General features: G+C 39.5%; 3 protein-coding genes across 4 annotated transcripts; 1 reads left to right on the forward strand and 2 right to left on the reverse strand.

Annotated features, from left to right (window-relative positions):
* Window positions 1-295: 295 nt before the first annotated feature.
* Window positions 296-2,013, forward strand: LOC142977499 (translocon-associated protein subunit gamma). Its single transcript, XM_076121406.1, has 4 exons — window positions 296-573; window positions 698-917; window positions 1,342-1,473; window positions 1,712-2,013. The coding sequence occupies exons 1-4, from the start codon at window positions 441-443 to the stop codon at window positions 1,776-1,778; spliced, it is 552 nt and encodes a 183-aa protein (XP_075977521.1). The 5' UTR covers window positions 296-440; the 3' UTR covers window positions 1,779-2,013.
* Window positions 2,010-10,422, reverse strand: LOC142977498 (uncharacterized). 2 transcript variants are annotated; one of them, XM_076121404.1, is made up of 4 exons: window positions 10,179-10,422; window positions 3,237-4,629; window positions 3,015-3,149; window positions 2,010-2,750 (listed from the first exon to the last, which is right to left on the reverse strand). In XM_076121404.1, exons 2-4 carry the CDS (start codon window positions 4,561-4,563, stop codon window positions 2,632-2,634), a joined length of 1,581 nt encoding a protein of 526 aa, XP_075977519.1. In that variant the 5' UTR covers window positions 4,564-4,629; window positions 10,179-10,422; the 3' UTR covers window positions 2,010-2,631. The 2 variants fall into 2 exon arrangements, with proteins under 2 accessions (XP_075977519.1, XP_075977520.1); XM_076121405.1 differs by lacking the exon at window positions 3,015-3,149 and having other exon boundaries at window positions 10,179-10,417.
* Window positions 10,423-13,603: 3,181 nt separating this feature from the next.
* Window positions 13,604-20,548, reverse strand: LOC142977794 (uncharacterized). Its single transcript, XM_076121882.1, has 3 exons — window positions 19,063-20,548; window positions 17,431-17,723; window positions 13,604-16,001 (listed from the first exon to the last, which is right to left on the reverse strand). Exons 1-3 carry the CDS (start codon window positions 19,788-19,790, stop codon window positions 15,829-15,831), a joined length of 1,194 nt encoding a protein of 397 aa, XP_075977997.1. The 5' UTR covers window positions 19,791-20,548; the 3' UTR covers window positions 13,604-15,828.
* Between the last annotated feature and the right edge of the window lie 776 nt (window positions 20,549-21,324).

Consider the following 21,324-nt stretch of genomic DNA (forward strand, 5'->3'; position numbering starts at 1 on the left):
ATTACAGGTAGGTATAATAAAAGAGTATATAATTATCTAGGTACTAATTCGTACACAAAAAGTAGCCAGAATTTCTTAAATAATAATTAATTTATTTAAACTACTTAGCTATTTTAAGCATAAAAAATATTAACTGTATGAACCCAGTAGTTATCTATATGAAAGAGGTATTGCGCTGTTGTGCCTAAATCATTAAAAACCGATTTTTGTCGAAATTTTTTGTTATCTCTATGAAAATCTTGGAACATTTTTTAATTTTGGCAATATTTTTGACACGTTGCTTACATGTCATTTGACGTTTTGATTTCGCTCGCCAGCGCACAAGCCAGCTGAAGTGGTGGCATAACTCCGGCATTCTATTTTCCATTCAAGTTTATTTTTACACGTACTCCGTGTTGACTATTAGTGTATAACTGATCAGTTTATAAATCAGATAAGTCATGTCTAGCAAAGGAAACAAAGCTTTTACGAAAGAGGAGGAGTTATTGCTCCAAGACTTTAGCAGAAATGTATCAACCAAGTCTTCAGCCCTATTTTACGGCAATGCCTTCATCGTATCTGCTATTCCCATATGTAAGTAACTCAACATATAATTCTTAATAAAAAGTTACAAATAATATGCACTGTTTTATACATAAAATGTTAGATAAAGATAAGTGAAAGTTGCAAGTCTCATAACATCTTTTGACACGTTTAGGGTTGTTCTGGAGGGTGCACGCACTGGAGGTGAGCCCATCCCTGGCTTGGTTCGCGATAGTTACGGCGGCGAGCACCTGGCTGCTGGCGCTGGCGTACCGCAACACCAAGTTCCAGCTGAAGCACCGTGTAGCTGTGCGCAGACAGGACGCTGTTGCCCGCGAAATGGCTCGCGAACTGGCTGACGACAAGAAGATGAGCAGGAAGGAGAAAGACGAGAGGTAACTATAACAATGTTTACTTAGAAAAATAAGCAGAGTTCAAATGTTTACCAATAATTTATTAATGTTGGTATAAGACTAGTATTCTTCTTAGGAATTTAATACCTTACAACTATAGACTCATTAGATTCCAACTGGATTGTTACTTTGTGACCAATAAGATACAAATAAGATAACAATATGTTACTCTTCTCTTAAAAACAAAGCTACCGTGTATATGAAATTTTGCAAGCTGTTCCTTTCCATTCCATTCTTACACATTTTGTGTAAGAAGTGTTTTTAAAAGAAGGTAAATTACTTACCATTATAAAGGTATTGCATTTATTGAAAAACTTAAAATCTTGTTACTTTAAACATTATGGTTGCATTAGACTATTAGACTCTTGTTAGCCATTTGATAGAAAAATCTTATTTAATATTCCAGGATCCTGTGGAAGAAGAATGAAGTGGCTGACTATGAGGCTACCACATACTCCATCTTCTACAACAATGCCTTGTTCCTGACCATCGTCATCCTGAGCAGCTTCTACCTCCTGCGCTCTTTCACACCTACTGTGTATCCTTTTAAAATATTGAGATAAAATCTTAAATCAATTTGATACTTGATGGCCAGGTATGGTACTGTTCTTTTGCCATCTCAAAGTAACAACAAACTCAGTAGCCATCATTGGCTTAAGAAAAATGATAAGTTTCTAAGTCAATGTCCATAATAGACTTAGAAACAACATAATACTATATTTTTGATTTTTAGGTTGCATTGTTCTGCTTTAATATATTCCTTGACTCTAGCACAGTAACTACATCGTGTCCCTCACAGTTGCCTCCGGACTCTTGGCTCTGCTGTCCACAGGAACCAAGTGAATATGTTATACAGGTGATTAAGATTGCCACTTGTATGACTTGACTACTACATGCCTCAAGAACTGACAGTGGCAACTGTATGAGTGAGTGGTGATGCTTGTTAATAAAGTTGAGCATAAATGCCTCTGTTTATATAAGTGACATGTATACTCAACTTTCACAGTTATTTATGTGTTTCCATTGAATAAATATAGAATAATTTTATAATTTAATTTTAATAAAATAACTGAAAACAGTCTTTAGTTTTATTTACAATTTGCAGGAAATCTTACAGTTAAATGGTTTTTCCTTACACAAACTTAATCATATGTTTTTAATTCTAACAGCTGTTCTTCGTATTTCTCAGGGTGGGTTAAGTACAGTTTTAAATCACAAACAGCTTTTGTTTTCACTCAAAGAATATTATACAATATTGTCATTTTAAAATAGTCCTTAATTTCACCTCCTCGTTTTATCTACTGCTGAATAGAGCACTCATGGAGTATTAAATTTTGATCAACATCAGATGTTAACAATGTATTAGTTTCAGTCTGATGTTTGACTAGACAATCATGTTTTTGTTTTGAAAACAGTTGGTTGATTTTCGTTTTTGTGTGATCACTTCTATTGCCATAATGTTGAATTTTTCTAATAATCAATTAATGTAAATTATGGTATTCTGCTGATGTATTATGTGCAGACAAGCAGACTCACGCAGTGGTACTACTGTACTCTACTGTACTGTATGCAGCAGTAGGTAATGTGTGTGTGAAGGCGCGGTGACGTCGGCCGCGCCGGTGTGACGCCGCCATTGAAGTAGGTGTTGCGCTGCAAAAGCCAGTGTTCTTGTTCGGAACTGTGGTTTGTCAGGGGCTCAGTACATCATGCCGACGTGCAACGGTTCCGTTCGCTGGAAGTACACGTTGGGGTTGCTACTGAAGGTGGGCTCCACGCTCGTGTACACGTTGCCCTCCTCCGGACGCACCATCACGCCTGCATAGATATATGCCAATCAGTATTTTGTGATCGCATTACAACAAGTATTGCTACAATTTGGATGGCTAATTTTGGTATTTCAAGTGATTATTTATTTTACTAAAAACACAGTAGTAGTACTTAATTAAGTAGAGAATTCTTACTTTAACTTAACTTATAAATTAATAATAGTCACATGACAAACTAAATTCATGGGGGATTGTCATATCAAGAACATAGTGTGCAATTTATATAAAGCGAGTGTGTACTGTGAATAGTTACCTGGCGGCAAAAGATAAGGATAGGGTGGGTAATTGTAGGGATAGTTTAGCATTAGGGGGTGCATTGTGTAGTGCGGCGGAGAGTACATTACGCGTGAGTGCGGGTGCGGCGAGTTCGCGAACAGGGCTCCGTAATCTGCGAAAAGAACGTGGCGATCTGCAATCAATCTGTGTGCGGAAGCGCTAGTTCTTACTAGTAGCGCATGTTAGATACTTAACTAACCGGCTGGCTGAGCGGGCGGCTCCTTACGGTCGAGCACAGGGGGCGGAGCCGGCACCGGCGCCGCCGCCGACACCATGCCGTACTTCACCGGCTTGAAGTGGAAAAACGAGGGTGAGTATCCCGAGCCACCGGCGCCCAGCGAGCTGAGGCCCTCCTCGCGGTCGGCGTCCCATCGGCCTTCGCGGCCCAGCGCCGCTAGTCGCCGACCTTTCGGCGCGAACATCAGAGCGAACACGACAGCGCACGTCGCGAGCAGCCCTGCCGCCACGCAGGCGTCGCGGTGGCGTTCAGGCGCGCCCAGCGCTGCCGCCACCCAACACACCCACACCGCGGCCGTGGCGCCGCCCGCGCCCGCAATGTGCGTCGCTTCGCGGTAATTATCGCGAATGCCGCGTGATCGTAATGCCACTCCGCACACTACGGCGATTAGGAACGCCGCGTAGCACAGCGAGAGCAAAAAGTCTGACATATGCACGTCGCACCGACCACCACCACTTGCTACCCTCGGTGGTGAACCACCGAGCCACTGGGCTCCTATCGCCACTTGTATCATGACGGCGAAAAACAGTAATAGTCCCTGATACGCCGCCGGCAAATATACTCCACCGTTCAAACTTAGTAAGAAGACGCACTTGACGAGAAGTGATGCGAATACTATAACATACGCGACGCCAGTCCCAAACCGAACGGCACCACACGTGAATGCGGTCGGCGTAGTGGCAAATAGGGCCGCTGTGGCAGCGCACGAAAACAACCCAAACAGTAGCGTCTGTCCCAGCAACAGGTGGCGATGACTAGGCGCTTTACGGCTAGCACCCCATATGACGAAAGCCTCGAATCCGCCCAGCGTCACCATACTCACACATGCCAGGGCTAATATGGGTACAGCCCAGGACTCTGATCGGAGGGCACTGACGGTCGTCAGGCTCGGTGCCGTTATGAGAGTCAAGTTCGGTCTCGGCGTCGGTGTGACGGTGGTAGATGTTGACGGTGGCGGTGATGAGGAACTTCGTTCGGGTATTACAAAGTACTCAGTACTCATTTCAAGTCTGTGCGCTTCAGTGCGGGCGGGACGGCGCGGGGCCGGCTCTGTGTCCGGGAGTTCTTCTTCGTCTTCAACCGAGAGGTTTTGCTCCTCGTAGTCTTGCTCGTACATGTCGTCCTCGTACTCATTGTCGGCGTAGTGGTGCGTAGCTGGCGCATGGCGCGGCGCGTACGCAGCGGGCACGCGGGGCTCGAGGCGGTCTCCGAAGCGCGCTGCATGGGCACTCGCGAGCGCGGTGAGCGCCGCCGTGACGAGCAGCGCGCGCACGGCTCCCCTCGCCATCAGGCCGCCTGGGCCGTCAGCTGCCCGAGTCTCGTTGCAGACTCATCCGCGGTCGTCGTTGTATCTCTGGAACAGATAATCGCAGCGTCAGTCAAGCGCCGATGTATCCGTCTCGACTGCGGTCGCGACGTTTCCACTCCGCGATAGCCAAACAAAGAATCTGCCGGCCAAACCGGTTCGACAGTCGCCTTGCACCTTCTAGGAGCCCTAACTTAACCGATTTGGTATTCTTTGTCGTTTTATTGTGGGTCGTTAGGATTGAAAAAGCCAAGTTAACGCATACATTTTGAAGTCCACTCCGCCGTCGCTTGCATATGTAGAGAACGTGATCACGAATGTCTTACCTCGTTTTATACTTTAGATTATGGAGTGTAATTTTGCATAATGAAAATATTGTTTCATTCACTTATAGCTATAACATAAAAAAACCACGCAGTTTTTATTCAGCCATGGAAACTATTGAGTCATTTCGCATGTGAAAACGGTTAGTTAGGTAGGTTGTTAATTGAATGGTTGCAGTGGTGAAGACGCGAGTAGGTTATCTATTACTATTATGTGAGGAGCGTATCATGTTGTTCTGCTTGCCTCGCAAGAGAAAGCGTATATGATTCGTATGAACTATTTGAATTTAATAGTAGAAATGCGCAGAGGCATGGATAACAATATTGTGTAATTTCGATCACCATAAATGGATAAGTATTGCACTAATGATTACGCACGAGATTAGCTGTGATTAGTGAAGAGCAGTTAGTGGCTTTTTCATGTTTTATATGTATAATGTATAATATATGTATATGATAGTTACGCCAAGGAAAAATCTTCTCAGTAGGAATTTACTGTAATAGATATTTCTCGCCCTTTTTCATTTCAGTTATATCAGCCGCTAGTCCAGAGCGTTTTGGATAATAATGTTGAAATATGGTTGTATTACTTGTCCTTGTTTTTGTTGGAAAAAAAACTTGCAACCGTTTCTTGCGGTATAAAAATTTAGGGCAAGATTTTTGTTCCGAATTTATCTGAAAATCACTTAAAACGAAACTAGGTACTCGTGGCTGAAGCACCTACATATTTTATGGTATTTATTTAATTGTAGAATTTAGCCTACCTAGTACCTATATTAATTTTTATTTTACCACATAAGATCGATATTGTAATGTGCAGACTAGTCTGTAAATTTCGCTGATTTAAAAGACCCGATTTACCTAATAACTGCAGCCTTTTATTTTGTAGATCTCTTTCAGTCATGTGGCTGTTTCTGTGACAGCTGTACCGCTGTATGCGGATTTAAAAAAAAAAAGTATTTCACTTGCACTTTATTTCTATTTTAAGGTCTTTATTAAGAAAAATCTTAGTTTTTATTTTTAACTCTGACCTGTACCCCAATATCTGTGGTTTAATTCAAAATATTAGTGACCAAATATTACAATAACATACCCTACTTTATTTGATATAATAACGGTATTATCCTCTCGCATACCCTTACAAAATAAATCTACAGTGACCGCATTCGTCTCAGAGATAGCTTCAGTATAAAATATGCATCTTTCCCTACAAGGTAACCTCTAATTCAACGGAGAGATTACGTAGACAGCTTCACGGAACCGAATCGTGACTTTAAACTTATTATCCGAATCAAAGTACACAGAACATAACGTATTGTAGGCAGATTTGGTGCGAAAGTAACGGTGCGTTGTCGGCGGCGCGGGTGCAGTTGCCCATCCGACAATCGTACAAGCAAACGATCTCTGCAGCCTGCAACGGGACCTTAGTAGTGTTATCTTAAATCACCACCAAATCTCTGCGCGAACCGTATCCAATGATTGCCTCATACTATACAGTATACACGCTTTGTACCTGTAACTCGTGCATTCATAATCGATATATCTCATCGCTATTAGAGATTTATCAACTGCTCGAGAGCGTCAGATTATCGTAGTAAACAGAGGACTGACAGAGCGTTTATTCGAGTCAATGAGATCTTGTTTGATAAGTTTTTTATGTCATTGACTTTTGATTTAACTTTAATTGTTTATTTTTATGGATGCATACTTTTTTCTATTGACAGACGATAGCTTACAGGATCATGCGTAATAATAATAGTTATTTCGTGGGATGGGAAGATGCTATTGCATTTTATATGTAGGTGGCTGCACTAAAGGTCTTCATAGTGTTTATGGTGACACCGAAAGGAAAGTCAAAGTTTTCCTTTGACAGTGCGCGAAGTAGAAACAATGAGACTTAGGGAAACAGAGCGTTCGTGTGCGGTAGCGCGTTGTAAAAGTAACAGCACGAATACTCGGAGTGAAACTCGCCTGAACTGATTGTGCGCCCGCGCCGGAGACACCACCGCGCCACCCGCGCCACCAGCGAGCTGCTGCGACGTCACATTCCTCCGTTACAGACAATTATTTAACTGATCTTCACTGCTCATTCACTCACATGATACAATGTAAATATTCACTTAAGTAATAAGCACGTTCAGCCGAAACATCTCCGAGCTCGAGAGAAAAAATGTTGCTCATTGATTCAATATTGACTGAGAAAAAACAAGAAAACAAATACTTCAAATTATTAGACAGATATGTCTACTTAAGTCATTGAATCTTAAAGTATCTAGCGAGAAAATCAATACGTGATTAACGTTGTATGTGGAATTAAAAAACTAAGCAGTGGAGATACCTCGTTTTTAGAGTTAATTGATGGACTGCGTTTATTGTAGTTTTTCTGTAGAGTCAGCCGTGAGCCGTGTATAGTAATTACTTTGTTTCTTTTGTATCGTGACAGTCAGCACACTTTCTGTTCGGTAGCTAATACGTCTTCAATTATGAGAATCGTAATTGTACGGTAACCTTAAATTATCTAATAGGCATTTGAATTAACTCATGACTCTACTACAATAACACGCTGTCATAACGTTGCGGCGAGATTGTTTGAGTGCGTGCATACTTTACAACAACTTTCATACAATATAAGTACTGTGTATCACGGTAAAAAAGATAAGCGATGTGTATGAATTGAAACACTCAAGTCATCACTCATCATCATCAGACTGTGTACATGTGTAAAGAAGTTGTGCGTGCGTGCACACACTGCACACACTATAATATATCTAGGTATTTTAACCGAGGGATAATGCACTACGTATTATTTATTATCCGCTATAAAACTAATCAATTGCACATTTAATTAATTATTTGGTCAATAAAATTATTGTTTCTCGAAAAAATAGGAAAATCTAGTGTCAATCAGTATAATACATATAATGCTATTATAATTATAGTCCTAGTTAATGAATTTCACTGTCAAAGACAATGCGTAGTCACTTTAATTGTATCGTAAATTTAAATCCTGACTCACAAATCACAAGTTTAATAGCTTAGTATTCGCGTTTATTATCTTTCAATATTTAATAGGCACATACCATATTGTGTAAGCATTAAATTATAACGAGTTATGGGTATGGGAAGGCATTATTTTTCCTGTTATGGCAAGTAAATTTTGCGAGGTTGAGAGCTTATCCTGCTGGAATGCATGGCGAGGTGTCATGTCATCGTAAACTTTTTGATTTATGATCGAGTCCATTCCGTGGCCGCACATCTATTATCAGTTTTCATTGCCCTAAGCCTACGTGAAGTGCTATTACGATATCGTATTGAACAAGGAAGTCTTGGACGAATATGATTTTATCGTCGTAGCTGAGATCATGAACTTTACGACCTTACATAGATTGTCGTTTAGATTCATAAATAACAGATTGTCTTGGGTAGTTTAATTTCGTTTGGACGTTAAATTGTATCGTTTCTAAGTATCTATGAGGACCTACATAATGATTTATTTTATGTTATTGCTTCGACTAAGAATCAATTATTTTTTTGGTAAGTTATGACCTTTTAAGGCGAACGCCGAGCAACATCGGTCAGTCGGTTCCTGTTCGTCTTTAACGGCCAAAAATATGTAGAAAAAAGTCGGCCTTGTGATTGAATACAAACGGACCTAGACTAAAACCTGTGTGACTACTTGTGAGAGCCTACCTACCTGGACCATCATTTGAAATCAAATCGTTAAATTCATTTATTTCATTATTATTACAAGTTGGTTAACGATTTGGTGATTTGGAGGAATTGCTTAAACTTTTGTGTTCAAAACGTTGAGTGTTCAAAAACTGAAATGTCTAGCATATATGTGGACAGATATGTTTTGATTGACTTTAAAACAAACAAATTGTATATAAATAAAGTTCTCTTTGTAAATTCAGAACTTTGAGTTTTCACCATTCGAAATGTAAAGCATTTCTATTGGGTGTCGTATTGGCTACTGCCAGCAAATATTTGGATGCGGAAAGCTGAAATGCTAGGGTTTTAGATTGGTTAAAAAAGTTAATCTGTAATCATTTATAATCACATATATTTAAACCTCACACAGTAAGATGAGAGTTATATAAATAAATGAGTATAATGCTTTAAACCCTTTTCTACGTCGAAAGATCTCTACGAAGCTCTTCAACTTTGACAAATATTGATTTAAATTCTCGTTTCAATGCTCTCGAGCCTGCGGCTTGGCTGCAGGGCAGACACCTTATTTATAAATTTTCGCACGCATCATAAAACATAACGTGGTATAACTATCTATAATAAAGGCTGATGCACATTATGTAAATGAAACTAAAGTTGTCCAGCTAGCAACTGCAGCGTTTATGGGCAACGGATGCCCACCGACGGGATAATATCGATTGCATACATAATTTAAAACATTATAATGATTCGCCTTCCCTCGCTGCGTTTTCAAGCGCTTTTTTCTTATAGCTGATTTAATTGAGGATACAGAATGCACCTAATTGTGGGCCTATAAAACCGAATGACAAGACTTCTTCGAAGTCGTTCAGGACTAAATAATAAAAATACATCAAGAAAATGTCAGTGGAACACTTAGCAACAGGAATTTGTACAATATTTTTTATTGAAACGCCTATTAAGTATTAAGAGACGATAAGTTAATGTATTATGTAAAAGAAAACAAACATTATTTAGAATTCTATTGCATACTATCTATTTAATTTTTCGGATCCAAACACTATTAAAATTTAGTCTTGCCAATAACGCGTTGATGTCTTTTGTTAGCGCTATTGTTTTATTAATAAGTACGTAATGCATTATGTATTTATTTTTGACGCATCAATATCCAAGATTATAAACCTTGTATAAAGTTTGTATAAAAATAGTTTGATCATTGCAACATTGCAATATTTCGTCAGTTTAATAACAACAATTGCAAAATATATTTCGTACAATTGTTAAAGATAAGTATTAATTAAATAGGTTAGTGTTTCCAATTAACAATCTTACAAAATATTCATTAAGATCAAGCATGTACAGAAATTATGAAAATAGAGTTAGATAACACGAGCTACGTAATAAGAGTTAACGAGAGCGGTCAGTTTAACAATAAATACATTACGGAGGAATATATGTGAAGTGCAAATCATTCAGCAAAAGAAGTTCGTCGATCTTAACAAGGTGAACAACAGGTTCAGTATAGATCGGCTCAACTCTTTTAGCCCGAGGAGCCGATGCGCCGGCGACGGTCAAAGCCCTAACCGGCCCTTAAACGATACTCACGAAAATATTTCTTCAGTGCTGCTACTTCTTAGTAGATCTGCTATCGAGAACACAACTGCCAGGCCCACGTCATAAATATCAGGTTGCTTTTTCATAGTCACTTGCGCGGGAAAGGCACCGGGCCTCCATGCGTGCGAGTGGCATGGAGTCTCAGGACAAACTAAGCGAATTTCTGGGTGTTCGTGATGCGTGACGGGTGCACGTGCTCGATGCGCAGACGCATCTTTACTGCGGGCTACGTGCGCCGCGGCGGAGCGACGTGCTGCGCCCGAGGTGATGTCACATACGTGTGACTTTGTGTTATCCAGGCATTGCCAGGCAATCACAAAACAACAGATCATTTGAATTTAAAAAGACGTCTTTAAAGAGTAATGTTTAGTACTATGTTAGTGTGATAACGGTATGAGAGAGCGCTGCACTTGCAGGCGCGCGATTGTTCCGCGAGCTCACAGCCACTCACAGGTTGTGGAGGTGCCCTTAACTAATGCACGGACACCGGGTAGGCAGCGCGTGTCGCCAACTCTTTTCTTTCGACTTCGTGACGTTTTGCCCGCTAAAGACGATGATGAGCTTTTAAATTGCGTCATAACGACTAGAACGAATAGATATAATGGTTTTACTTGAGCTAAGTGAATGCGCAGTTTTATGCTAAATTGTGTAAGTGCCTCGTCGGTCGCCGGCGACCATAGCGCCAATCAGCAAGTTGTATGTTTTATTCATGGCGACTGTTATATTTCATGAAAGTCTTAAATTATTCTGAGTTTCGCTCCGTATTTTCCGGATGAGGAACTCGTGTAATATTTTTAATTATACCTTCTGTGAGTATAATAAGTTTGAAAATGATTAATCGAAGTACGACGACATTCATTCATTTGTGCTGGCCATTAGAATGGAAAATGTGTGTCATATGTGGCATACCAACAATGCTGAAGAAGTAGACATCTACATACAAGTAATGTGACTTTCTTTAGCGTGCCGCAAGGTAGTTTGAAAGTAAATTGTAATAGGAGCCCCGAGCCAATATTATATGTTATTTAATGTAACAAATGTATTTCTCTCCGGCCTGATGCAGTACATATGCCTCCACATATCTGCCATTAACTTAATCAAGCAACAAAATAAATACCCGTCTACCAATGTTATGTTTACTGGTACACTTATACGCTCAGAAAATCAGTAGATACTTGTTTGCTTTGCGACATTATATTATAAACCGTGGTAGGTACTGACAAATACTGAGTGAGTATATTATTAATTACATAAATCTAGTAGAAATATATACAATAAATAGTTTACGTAACCGCGTTAACGCGTAAAATTTAAGTATCTTTCTCATTTAACTAAAATATAAGTGAACAATTCTCATTGTGATTAAACGATACATATATACAATCGTTGTTTGAAATGGTTACGAAAAAATAAAGCAACATGACCTCACTAAATTAGCAATCGTCAAATATGTATCGTCATTAACAATAGTTTTTGTCTCGTCCAAATTTTCTATGGATTCTTGAATGTGAATACCAGCATCCATTGTATCGAATTACGTAGTTACGTACATCTGGGAATAAGCATTCAATTTGTACATTGCAATGTTTGTCTTTGTGAAGATTTTATTTCGGATTGTCTATTCAATTTAAACTCATTATCACAATCGTCATATAATAATAATAATACGATCATAGGTGTACGTTGCCACAGAATTTGCTATTCAAGGCTACTGATAAAACCGGACCCTGAAGAGGCGTGAAGACTTTTTAAAAACGTCGCTCTATCTTGCTTGAATAAGCTTCTTCATAAACTTTTTCTCTAACTAGTCATGCGAAAATTTCACGATAAGATCTAGCTAATTTATAGTGTAATAATAAACTACGTAAAGCCATTAAGCGCTGAAAAGAGAAAATGTATTTGGAAATACATTTTCTGCTGGTAATATTTTATGACATAACAAGTAGATAACACTCATTTAGGAAGACCATGCACTTGACATGTTTTGTTTATTTTGTAAGTTGTGAAAGTCAAAATCAGGATTTTTAAAAGTAAATCTAGTTATCGTTACTAGTATTAAACTAATAACGACAAAAAGCAAATATCTTATTACTCTCATATGGTTCCCATTTGATATGTCGTTTACTCCATACGATCCCCAGAAGTCCAGAAAGCGGTTGGTCAAGTGTGAACTTTCAGAATCACTGCGTATAAAATCAATGAATCTTAAGTGCGTGTGCGTGTGATTGCACTAATAATTTCTATGTACAATTTATTATTTTGCAGTTATTACTCTTCAGGAGTCTTATGTCGCATGTTCGTCGCGGCATCGTTCAGTCGTCTCGATGCAATACGACTTTCCCGTTCCGCTCCGTCGAACTATTTGATGAGACTTGATACGCATCCATCGCATCGTGTGTGTACTGCACAATCTATTATCTAGTACCATGAACAACTGGTGCATATATCAGATATACCTACATACCATTACCTACACATATATACTTATGTAAGTTAGCTTCTGAAAGGAACTAATTGGTCATAACAATTTTGGATCTTTTACCGGAGGCAAAACAGGTAAGTAGGTACAAGGTTGGACAAACAGCATAATCATTAAATACAAGTGGTAATTAATGGATGAAGCTTCGATTCTTCAGGTGTCATGGGTTATTTTGCTGTCCTTGTCTTCATGCTGGTTTTCATAATACTATAGAATAACAAAAGTACTAATAGTCGCAGCCCCCCGGTATAAAAAAACATTTAATCTAAGCTCTAAGTTAAGCTTTTCCTAAACTTTATAACAAACATAATTATAATCCTTCAGCTTTATAACTATTATAATTAAACACAGGAACGGAACAGCCAGTAAAAGTTAATTCAAAACAACTCCTGCCTCCACCGGTACCATAATATCATGGTGGCATAGAAATTATGATATAATTATGGCCGTGCTCAAGGAAGTAGAGGTACTTAGAGAACTTAACATACACTCAACCAGTTTCCATATCGATATTACGAACGGAAACTGAATGGTCATCGTGGACTGACTTACTCTGTCTATGGCCTAACATAAACAACGAATCTGTAAGAAAAATTGGATAAATTGTTTCTATTCGTAAATAGTCACGAACATACTCTTTAGTACGTATCGGAATCTTAATGGCGCTAATATAATACACTTCGAATAAATAAAGGAATGACTTTTGAGTTGATAAGATGAAAAATAAATATTTACTCTACATATGGATAGCATGGTATAGAATAAGCAAATGATGAAAGTCCGACATATAGGATTGCTCTAATATTCTAAAAGAAAGGGAATGTTGTGGTAAATGTCACAACAATCGATTTTTGTTAAGTCTCTATTTCAAAACTAATGTTATGTTTGTAATATCCATCGCCAATGCGCAGTTGCAAAATAAATCCAATTGTATAAATAGTTATCTTTTATTATAATAGCATAAGAAATCAGCTTACACCATTGTCCACATATAGTTATAGCGTTAGACACATATACAGGCAACACTTTCCAATCGTATCGTGTTCGTACTGTAGACATCGAAGCTCAATAATGTAAGAGTTAATCATTATCCTCGTACACAAAGTGCACTTTGTAGTTAATATTGATCACCTACAACACGAACAAACACAGTTTCTCTGCAGACTTCACTGCGGGTTTTATAACCCCATAACTATCACATTAAAGAAAAATAACCAGCATTTTTCCAACATATTTACATAAACTGCAAAATATAAAAAATGTGTCTAGAAGAATTTTAATGTCCATAATTGCGATCCAAATATTTTCAACATTGAAGAAAATTCCTTTGCGGGAAATTTCAACGAATCGAAACATTATACAAGCTTAGGTATTACGAATAAAAGTTTTTATTCTTAATTTTCAACAATCGATGCCATTAAGACATGAATATTTTACATATCTACTTATAATATTGTAGTTACCTACGTTTAATAAAAATAATACATCTAAAGTGGCATGCTCTATATTATTTTTAAAGTACAACTACCTTTGGGCAAAAACTTAAAATATAAAAAATATTACATAATGCAGTTAGGATATTGTCTTATTATAAAATCATTACACATAACATACACCTCTTTAAAAAATACGTAAGTCGTTTTTTAATTGAATAATAGGTACGATTGAGGAGATATTATGTAGATACCGATTTGGTAGAAACTTATTGTAGATCTATTGTATTTTTTATTCACTACTCGTTCATTCAATATAATACGTAAGTATATGTAATGTCGGTATCGGCGGGATATGGCGATCAGACCTCTGATATAACTCGAATACACACAATACAGCCACTCGTATTAAACCAAATTCTGTTACAACAGCCATGCTCAATGATACGCATGAGGGAAATGAGGTCGCTTTTGATGAACTAAAGAACTATGTACATGTACCTATGTACTCTGAAAATACACAGCTTCCTAGATGAAGTATAGTAAATCATCGCTATTGTTCAAATATTTCAAATATAGCTTTGATCGAGAATCCCATGGTTATTCGTGCGGATAGAATATTGTTAGTGCATCTATCAGTTTACAGATTTTGAACGTGATAACCTAAACGAAATGAGCATCTCTAACGGCACTCAAATTTGCGGAGATCGAGACGAAGCAGCCTAGTTAACTATTACAACGGTTATGTACATTACCTAGCTATGTTGTGGTAAGTTTAGGTATACTTTATTTCTTTATTCAGCCTTACTTTGAAATCGTTCCCTGCCAAATTAACTCTACACCCATTGTGATGCGGTTAATTTAATAAGCAATTTACGCGTTTTATCTTCCTACTTCAACAATTGACTCCCTCTATGTTTTCTAGACGTGATTTTAGATTTTTTTTATGCAAACACCTCACCTAGAGTACCTACTCCTTTTATACACATCATGGGAACATGTAAGACAAAATGTAATGAATGACACGACGTTATAGATAATAGATAGACTGTGATAGACATAATTATACATATCTGTTACTAAAAGCCAGGAACAACACACTTCGGATATGTAACGAGTGCTTTATATTTGACGAAGAATTAACTTTACACATTCAATTTTATAACTTCGGTACAAATAACGATAGCTCTCTTATGGCTTAAAACGGTCTTTACTATAATGATCTTGGGTACTTAAGAAAGTAATGGAATTGAATTGTTAATATTATTTGCTGATCCTAGCAGCTCAACTCTACACTATAGAGGCTAACTATTCAGGCGGTTTAATGTTTTATACTCGTGCTCGTACAATTTGGATGTTTGATTGATACAGTAAAAGCCATTTCTACTTATGCTATAGTTATTGCAACACTTAACACTTTGCATTGTTCCATAAATATCTACGTGACGTCACACTTACGATGTTGTGTTGGCAAAAGGAAACATTCATGCTGCAGCGTGCCGGCTCGTGCCAAAACAGTTTGTAATACACCAAGTGAAACTGTTATTTAATATCCGAAGTGGGTGATGAGACACGACAAGGTGTAGCATGAATGTTTTGAGGTATTACATAAAAATATCAATCGTATTCCTTTCCTAAATATACAAAACAGACCCAGTCTTATCCGTAACCTTGTAACTTCCTATAAGGCTATCTCCGTATTTAAAGCTCAACCGTGGGAAGGGATGTTTTATGTTTTGTTGGTGTGTGGGCGGTCTTCATCGTCGCTGTGCTCCTCCTGCAGTAGCAGGCTGTCGGGAGGGCCGCGAGGGGGAGCGCGTATGTTGTTGCCGCAGGCTCGCCGCGACCCGCCACGCACTGAACTGAACATGCGAGACAGTTGTGCGAATTTCTTACGGGATACTGTAAAAAAAAAATGTTTGTTAGCTATACTAAATTGTAAATATGATTTAAGGATAGAATTGATACAAGACATGATTGAAAACTGAAACTAAGTCAAGCCTTTTGCTTTGCAGAAGATGAGTAAAACCTGTTAAGTTGGTGATAAACAAGCAAAGCTTAATTTTGTTTGCGTATAGGTAGGTACTCCAGTTCACTATTGAAAGTACATTGGTGAGTCAAAACAAAAATATTGCGTCATGTTTTTCGACACTGAACGCCCTGCTGACATAGTTTTAATTGAGTCTTTTGGCAGAAAGTAGAGCCATAAACTTGACGAGATTCAGTCTGTAGGCCAGGGCCATAAACACAGGGGTGCTATGGGGGTGGCATATTGCCAGGAACTACTGACCCAATGGCTCTAAAACGTAGCAAGGAATGAGAACAAGTGCCGACGTTATGTGTCCTCATAATAATATGAATACCCTAGATGCATATTACGGTTATTTTAATTAATTAAGCTGCTTTAAGTGTCTGATATTGAAATTGCTACAACTGGAATAACATTGTGTGTTATGTAAAGTTATTCAATAAAAATTCAATAATATCTTAAACATACTTATTACTGGTAATGAAAATCTATGCAAGCCATTTCTATAAATCAGTTAAGAAATGCTCGCCAAAGCTAAGAGCTGGTAGATACATAGGTTTATATTATTACTTACAGCTCAAGGGGAAATGAGTTATTATTGGAGAACTATCCGTTATTAGTACTTACGAATATATGACTTAAGCGACTACGCGAAGACCAAATGAAGGATAATATGAGAAAGGTGGCCATTAAAGTCTAGAGTAATAATCACGAGTAAGTGCCGTAGTGGAAGTTATAAACGCAATGATTTATCACTAATGAACATCTAAATAAGCTGGTTCAATCTTCTGATAATGCTGGTCCATATAAATGAGTTATTCAAAGCATGACGAGTTGTGAGCTATAATATATATAATAATACCTATCTAGTTTTAAAGTAGTCTATATATTTGTTACTTGGTCTGCTATATTATTATGTTCTATAGGTAACTAACTATCGTATTTTCTTATTGCGCATTTTCGTAATTGGAGTGTCTTCTAGGACGAGTGTCGCCTAGGAGAACAAAAAAAATATGAACAGTAAAGCGTTATTGTTGTTTTTTATGTAGTGAAATTAAAAGTAAAATTATGAAAATGTTGTTATGTAATTTAATGCATTTCGTGCTTCCAAGCGCTGATAATGCACCCTCATGGTTACGCAATCGATTGAATCTTTCTATAACTAAGTTGTTGAACTCAACAAAGTATGAGCAACTTACATGAAGAATGGATAACACAACATAATCTTTTCGCAACTAGCTAGAACAGTTTCGTAATAACTTGATAATAGACATAATAGTATAATTAGATGTTATAACTCACTTTTGCCCATATGCTTCAATCTCTCCTTAAACGCGGCTTCATCATCGTGGCCTTTTGCCTTTCCCTGTTCGCTATCCAACGCCGCCATGAACTCCTGGTTCCACCGCAGTTCTGCCATAAACTCTTCGTTTTGGAGGAAGGTGGCTATACGATCATCATCCATCTCTAAGCTGAGGTCTATTCTCGCATCAGTACCCGGCGGTATTCGTAAGAACATTGGGGGAAGAGGTCCCAGCATCCGGGGCACCCATTTTCTTCTTACAGCTAGAGGAATTGATTCGTCATCGACGTCTCTGCGGAACAATAGATTATAATTAAATAAATACTGCTACAAATATTTTACGTCATCGTTTGTCGATGCTGTACCTAAATACTGTAATACGTTAATGAGTAAAGGTAAGTAGGTTCTATATTCCGATAGCAAATATTTTTTATCATAAAATATAATTAAGCCCAGTTTAGGCGCAGCGTATAGTCCGGACAGCAACGCAAAATAATTCAGTCAGTGTGGAATTACAGAAACAAGGAGGTATATAGATACAGTACGTGGAAGAGTCGTAGGCTTGGAAACGTTCATTGTTTTAATTAAGTAAAAAAGCATAACAAATTGAAACATTAAGACACTGATAAGATATATATGTTCTATCAGTATAGGTACTCATACGGTAAATACTTAATCCCGTAATCAAAACAAAGAGACCCCTGACCAGCTACTTATAATTAGATAAGTACTAGATAGGTGCAATAATACCTAATTAGGTAAGAGGTCTACACTTAGATCAAATTGATTTTATTCAGCTGGAATCTGAGCACTAACACACAATACTTATTGCCCGCACATACCTACATGAAAAAGAAAATAGGTATGGTTGCGTTTTGAAAAGTATTTTAAACGTGTGGATCATTAACTAAGCGTATTCGAATCATTCATTAGGCATCCGAGCATTGTGGACATTTTTGTTTGATTTGATTTATGAGATTTTTCTTCGCACGACTCTGGCTAAATAAGCAGGTAGGTATATACCTACCTACTTTCAATACTACATTCGAATAATTCTAAGGTACCTACTTTAAAAGTAAATCAGAATTTTATCTTGGCTAGTTTTAGGCTGTTTTCAATGAAACTGACCGACAAAGCTATATGATACGCATCTACCTAAGAGGACAATATTTATCTATATTTTTCCACCGTTTTAAAAAATCTGTAAATAACTATTATTTTACACCCAATGTGAATTGAAAAATTCCTGCATATTATGGTACGGCTTTTGTTATGGTAAGTATTTTACACCGCACTTTCATTTAAAAGGCTTCAGGTCAATGTATTGTCATGACAGAATGATGCCATTATTACAGCATTGTAGCACACGATGGGTTCGACCGGTCTCTCGTCAGTCCTCGAAATTCTTGCTAGTCATGCTAACCTGTTGCCTCATTGTCAGTAGACCTATGGCTTTACAAGACAACATCACGAGACAAGGACGACACCATAAAAAATATTTCATTGATATCGATACATCAATGTGTCGATGGTGTTGTGTTTATGTTATATAAATTGGCTTATTATGAACTACAACCGGTGCATTAAACTTGCGAACGATAAGCTAAACATTGCGGCAATCTTGTACTCACACAAGAGCTGTAGTGTCGTTGTCATCGCCGCTGTCCGCTGCCCTGCAGCCAGACCGGCGATCTTTACGACGGGACGGTGTACTACCTTCTACGCGCTCCATTTCGAGACGCAATCGTTCATTCTGATTGTCTGTACTCATCGCTAAAAGTTGGTCAATGGTCGCATCTACTGCGCCCTGATTAGCGCGTAATACCGCTTCGATAACATCGTCGTCCATATCGGGAAACATTGTCTTGAAATCGGTCATAGCTTGTGTAAACTCGAGCTGCATGGTGGACGCCATCGCGCCGCCGGCCCGCGGCACGCGACACGCCAGAAACGTCACAAGCGCGCGCCCCTCGCCGGTGAAACAGCTGATATGTGACGCAGAACTACCGCAGTGCTGATGAGGATCGCCGTGCGCCCGACGGCCATCCTCGTCGCGCACTACACACCGGCGCCGGCTCCTTGTCCTCGAGCTGTTAATTAGCGGTTCACTTGCTGCAATATTCCTGTAACGCGGCGCGGTGCACCGGGCGCTATCATGATGTGCAATTTTCACTTTCGTCGTTTTAAGATGCACATAGCGCATGCGCGAGGTGAGGCGAGGGACCGGGTTGTCGATATAAATAGAGAATGCACAAAGTGGCGCGCGTCCCGACGGTCGGCGACGTCCGAACGCGACCCGCGTTCTTACTGAAAGCCAGCAGCCGAGATGCGCATGTGCAATGTATTGTTTGTAAATCATGTTTGTCCCTCGACGTGAGTCGTGACCTTTAGCTACGCTGTATTATTAAGGACCTTTTAGTGTATTCAGAATAATAAGATACACGAGACAACCGCTTTTTGAATTGACCATCCGTTTCTCCATTTATGATAATTACTACTACTGGTGATGACCATTGTCCATTAGCTATGTTAGCGAAAAAATATACCTAAAGGCATTAGAGTAGGAGAAACGCCATCGTATTGGGATTCGTCTGTCATTTTGACGTGGGTTATAGGGCGAAGAGACCAGGGCTTGTTAAGTCACAAGATAGTCCATAATATCATTATCACTCGTTAACTAAATCACTAATTAATATCCAACATTCAGAATTATAAAGGATAGTAATGATCTAACTCGATTAACATTCCACCACAACACGTGGGTGCGTGCGCCACCATGACAACCCAATTCTCTAATAATGGCCGCCTCCCCAGCGCTCGGTGTTATGTCTTATGTCAACGGTCACTAGCCAGCATTTAAAACCAACAAAAAGGTTGACGCGCCTACACGGCCAACCCTGACTGTAGCACGTCCTCGTGCGATTAGTAGTCTCGTACAGAATCATCTGAAAGATTACACGTATTAGTTTCAGTACGTTCACGTATATTGTGAGCTCGTCCATGCCTGACACAAAGCCAATCTGATAACTCAATTCGGGGTGCAATATTCTCACGACTACAATACGCATCACTGAGACATGGACTGGACGCATTAAGACCCGGGTGCACGTGACCTTTCCGACCTTTGGACAATCGTATAGACATAGCATGGACCGGGCGCATAGAGCCCCTTCAACCAGCCAACTACAGTTACAAGGCGTGGACCGGGCGCATAGAGCCCTTTCAACCAGCCAACTACAGTTACAAGACGTGGACCGGGCGCATAGAGCCCTTTCAACCAGCCAACTACAGTAACAAGGCGTGGACCGGGCGCATAGAGCCCTTTCAACCAGCCAACTACAGTTACAAGACGTGGACCGGGCGCATAGAGCCCTTTCAACCAGCCAACTACAGTAACAAGGCGTGGACCGGGCGCATAGAGCCCTTTGGACCAGCCAACTACAGTAACAAGGCGTGGACCGGGCGCATAGAGCCCTTTCGACCAGCCGACCACAGATACAAGGCGTGGACCGGGCGCATAGGGCCCCTTCGACCAGCCGACCACAGTTACAGGGCGTGGACCGGGCGCATAGAGCCCCTTCGACCAGCCGACCACAGATACAAGGCGTGGACCGGGCGCATAGGGCCCCTACCGACCAGCCGATCACAATACACAACTTCATGGCGTGGACCGGGCGTACAGAGCCCATTCGACCAGCCGATCACAATACACAACTTCATGGCGCGGACCGGGCGTACAGAGCCCCTTCGACCAGCCGACCACAATACACAACTTCATGGCGTGGACCGGGCGTACACAGCCCTTACCGACCAGCCGATCACAATACACAACTTCATGGCGTGGACCGGGCGTACAGAGCCCCTTCGACCAGCCGATCACAATACACAACTTC

This window comes from Anticarsia gemmatalis, chromosome 13 (assembly GCF_050436995.1).
Source record: "Anticarsia gemmatalis isolate Benzon Research Colony breed Stoneville strain chromosome 13, ilAntGemm2 primary, whole genome shotgun sequence".
In the NCBI taxonomy this organism is placed as follows: Eukaryota; Metazoa; Arthropoda; class Insecta; order Lepidoptera; family Erebidae; genus Anticarsia; species Anticarsia gemmatalis.

What these genes read in the sequence shown, in the direction of transcription:
- LOC142977498 (XM_076121404.1), bottom strand. Translation starts at nt 4,563, where the DNA reads ATGGCGAGGGGAGCCGTGCGCGCGCTGCTCGTCACGGCGGCGCTCACC. An exon ending in GCCGCCCGCTCAGCCAGCCG is followed by an intron (nt 3,150 to 3,236) that starts GTTAGTTAAGTA and finishes TTCTTTTCGCAG; the next exon opens with ATTACGGAGCCCTGTTCGCG. An exon ending in TCCTTATCTTTTGCCGCCAG is followed by an intron (nt 2,751 to 3,014) that starts GTAACTATTCAC and finishes ATATCTATGCAG; the next exon opens with GCGTGATGGTGCGTCCGGAG.
- LOC142977794 (XM_076121882.1), bottom strand. Translation starts at nt 19,790, where the DNA reads ATGATTTACAAACAATACATTGCACATGCGCATCTCGGCTGCTGGCTT. An exon ending in AACGACACTACAGCTCTTGT is followed by an intron (nt 17,724 to 19,062) that starts GTGAGTACAAGA and finishes ATTGTTCCGCAG; the next exon opens with AGACGTCGATGACGAATCAA. An exon ending in ATTGAAGCATATGGGCAAAA is followed by an intron (nt 16,002 to 17,430) that starts GTGAGTTATAAC and finishes TTTTTTTTACAG; the next exon opens with TATCCCGTAAGAAATTCGCA.
- LOC142977499 (XM_076121406.1), top strand. Translation starts at nt 441, where the DNA reads ATGTCTAGCAAAGGAAACAAAGCTTTTACGAAAGAGGAGGAGTTATTG. An exon ending in CGTATCTGCTATTCCCATAT is followed by an intron (nt 574 to 697) that starts GTAAGTAACTCA and finishes TGACACGTTTAG; the next exon opens with GGTTGTTCTGGAGGGTGCAC. An exon ending in AGGAAGGAGAAAGACGAGAG is followed by an intron (nt 918 to 1,341) that starts GTAACTATAACA and finishes TTAATATTCCAG; the next exon opens with GATCCTGTGGAAGAAGAATG.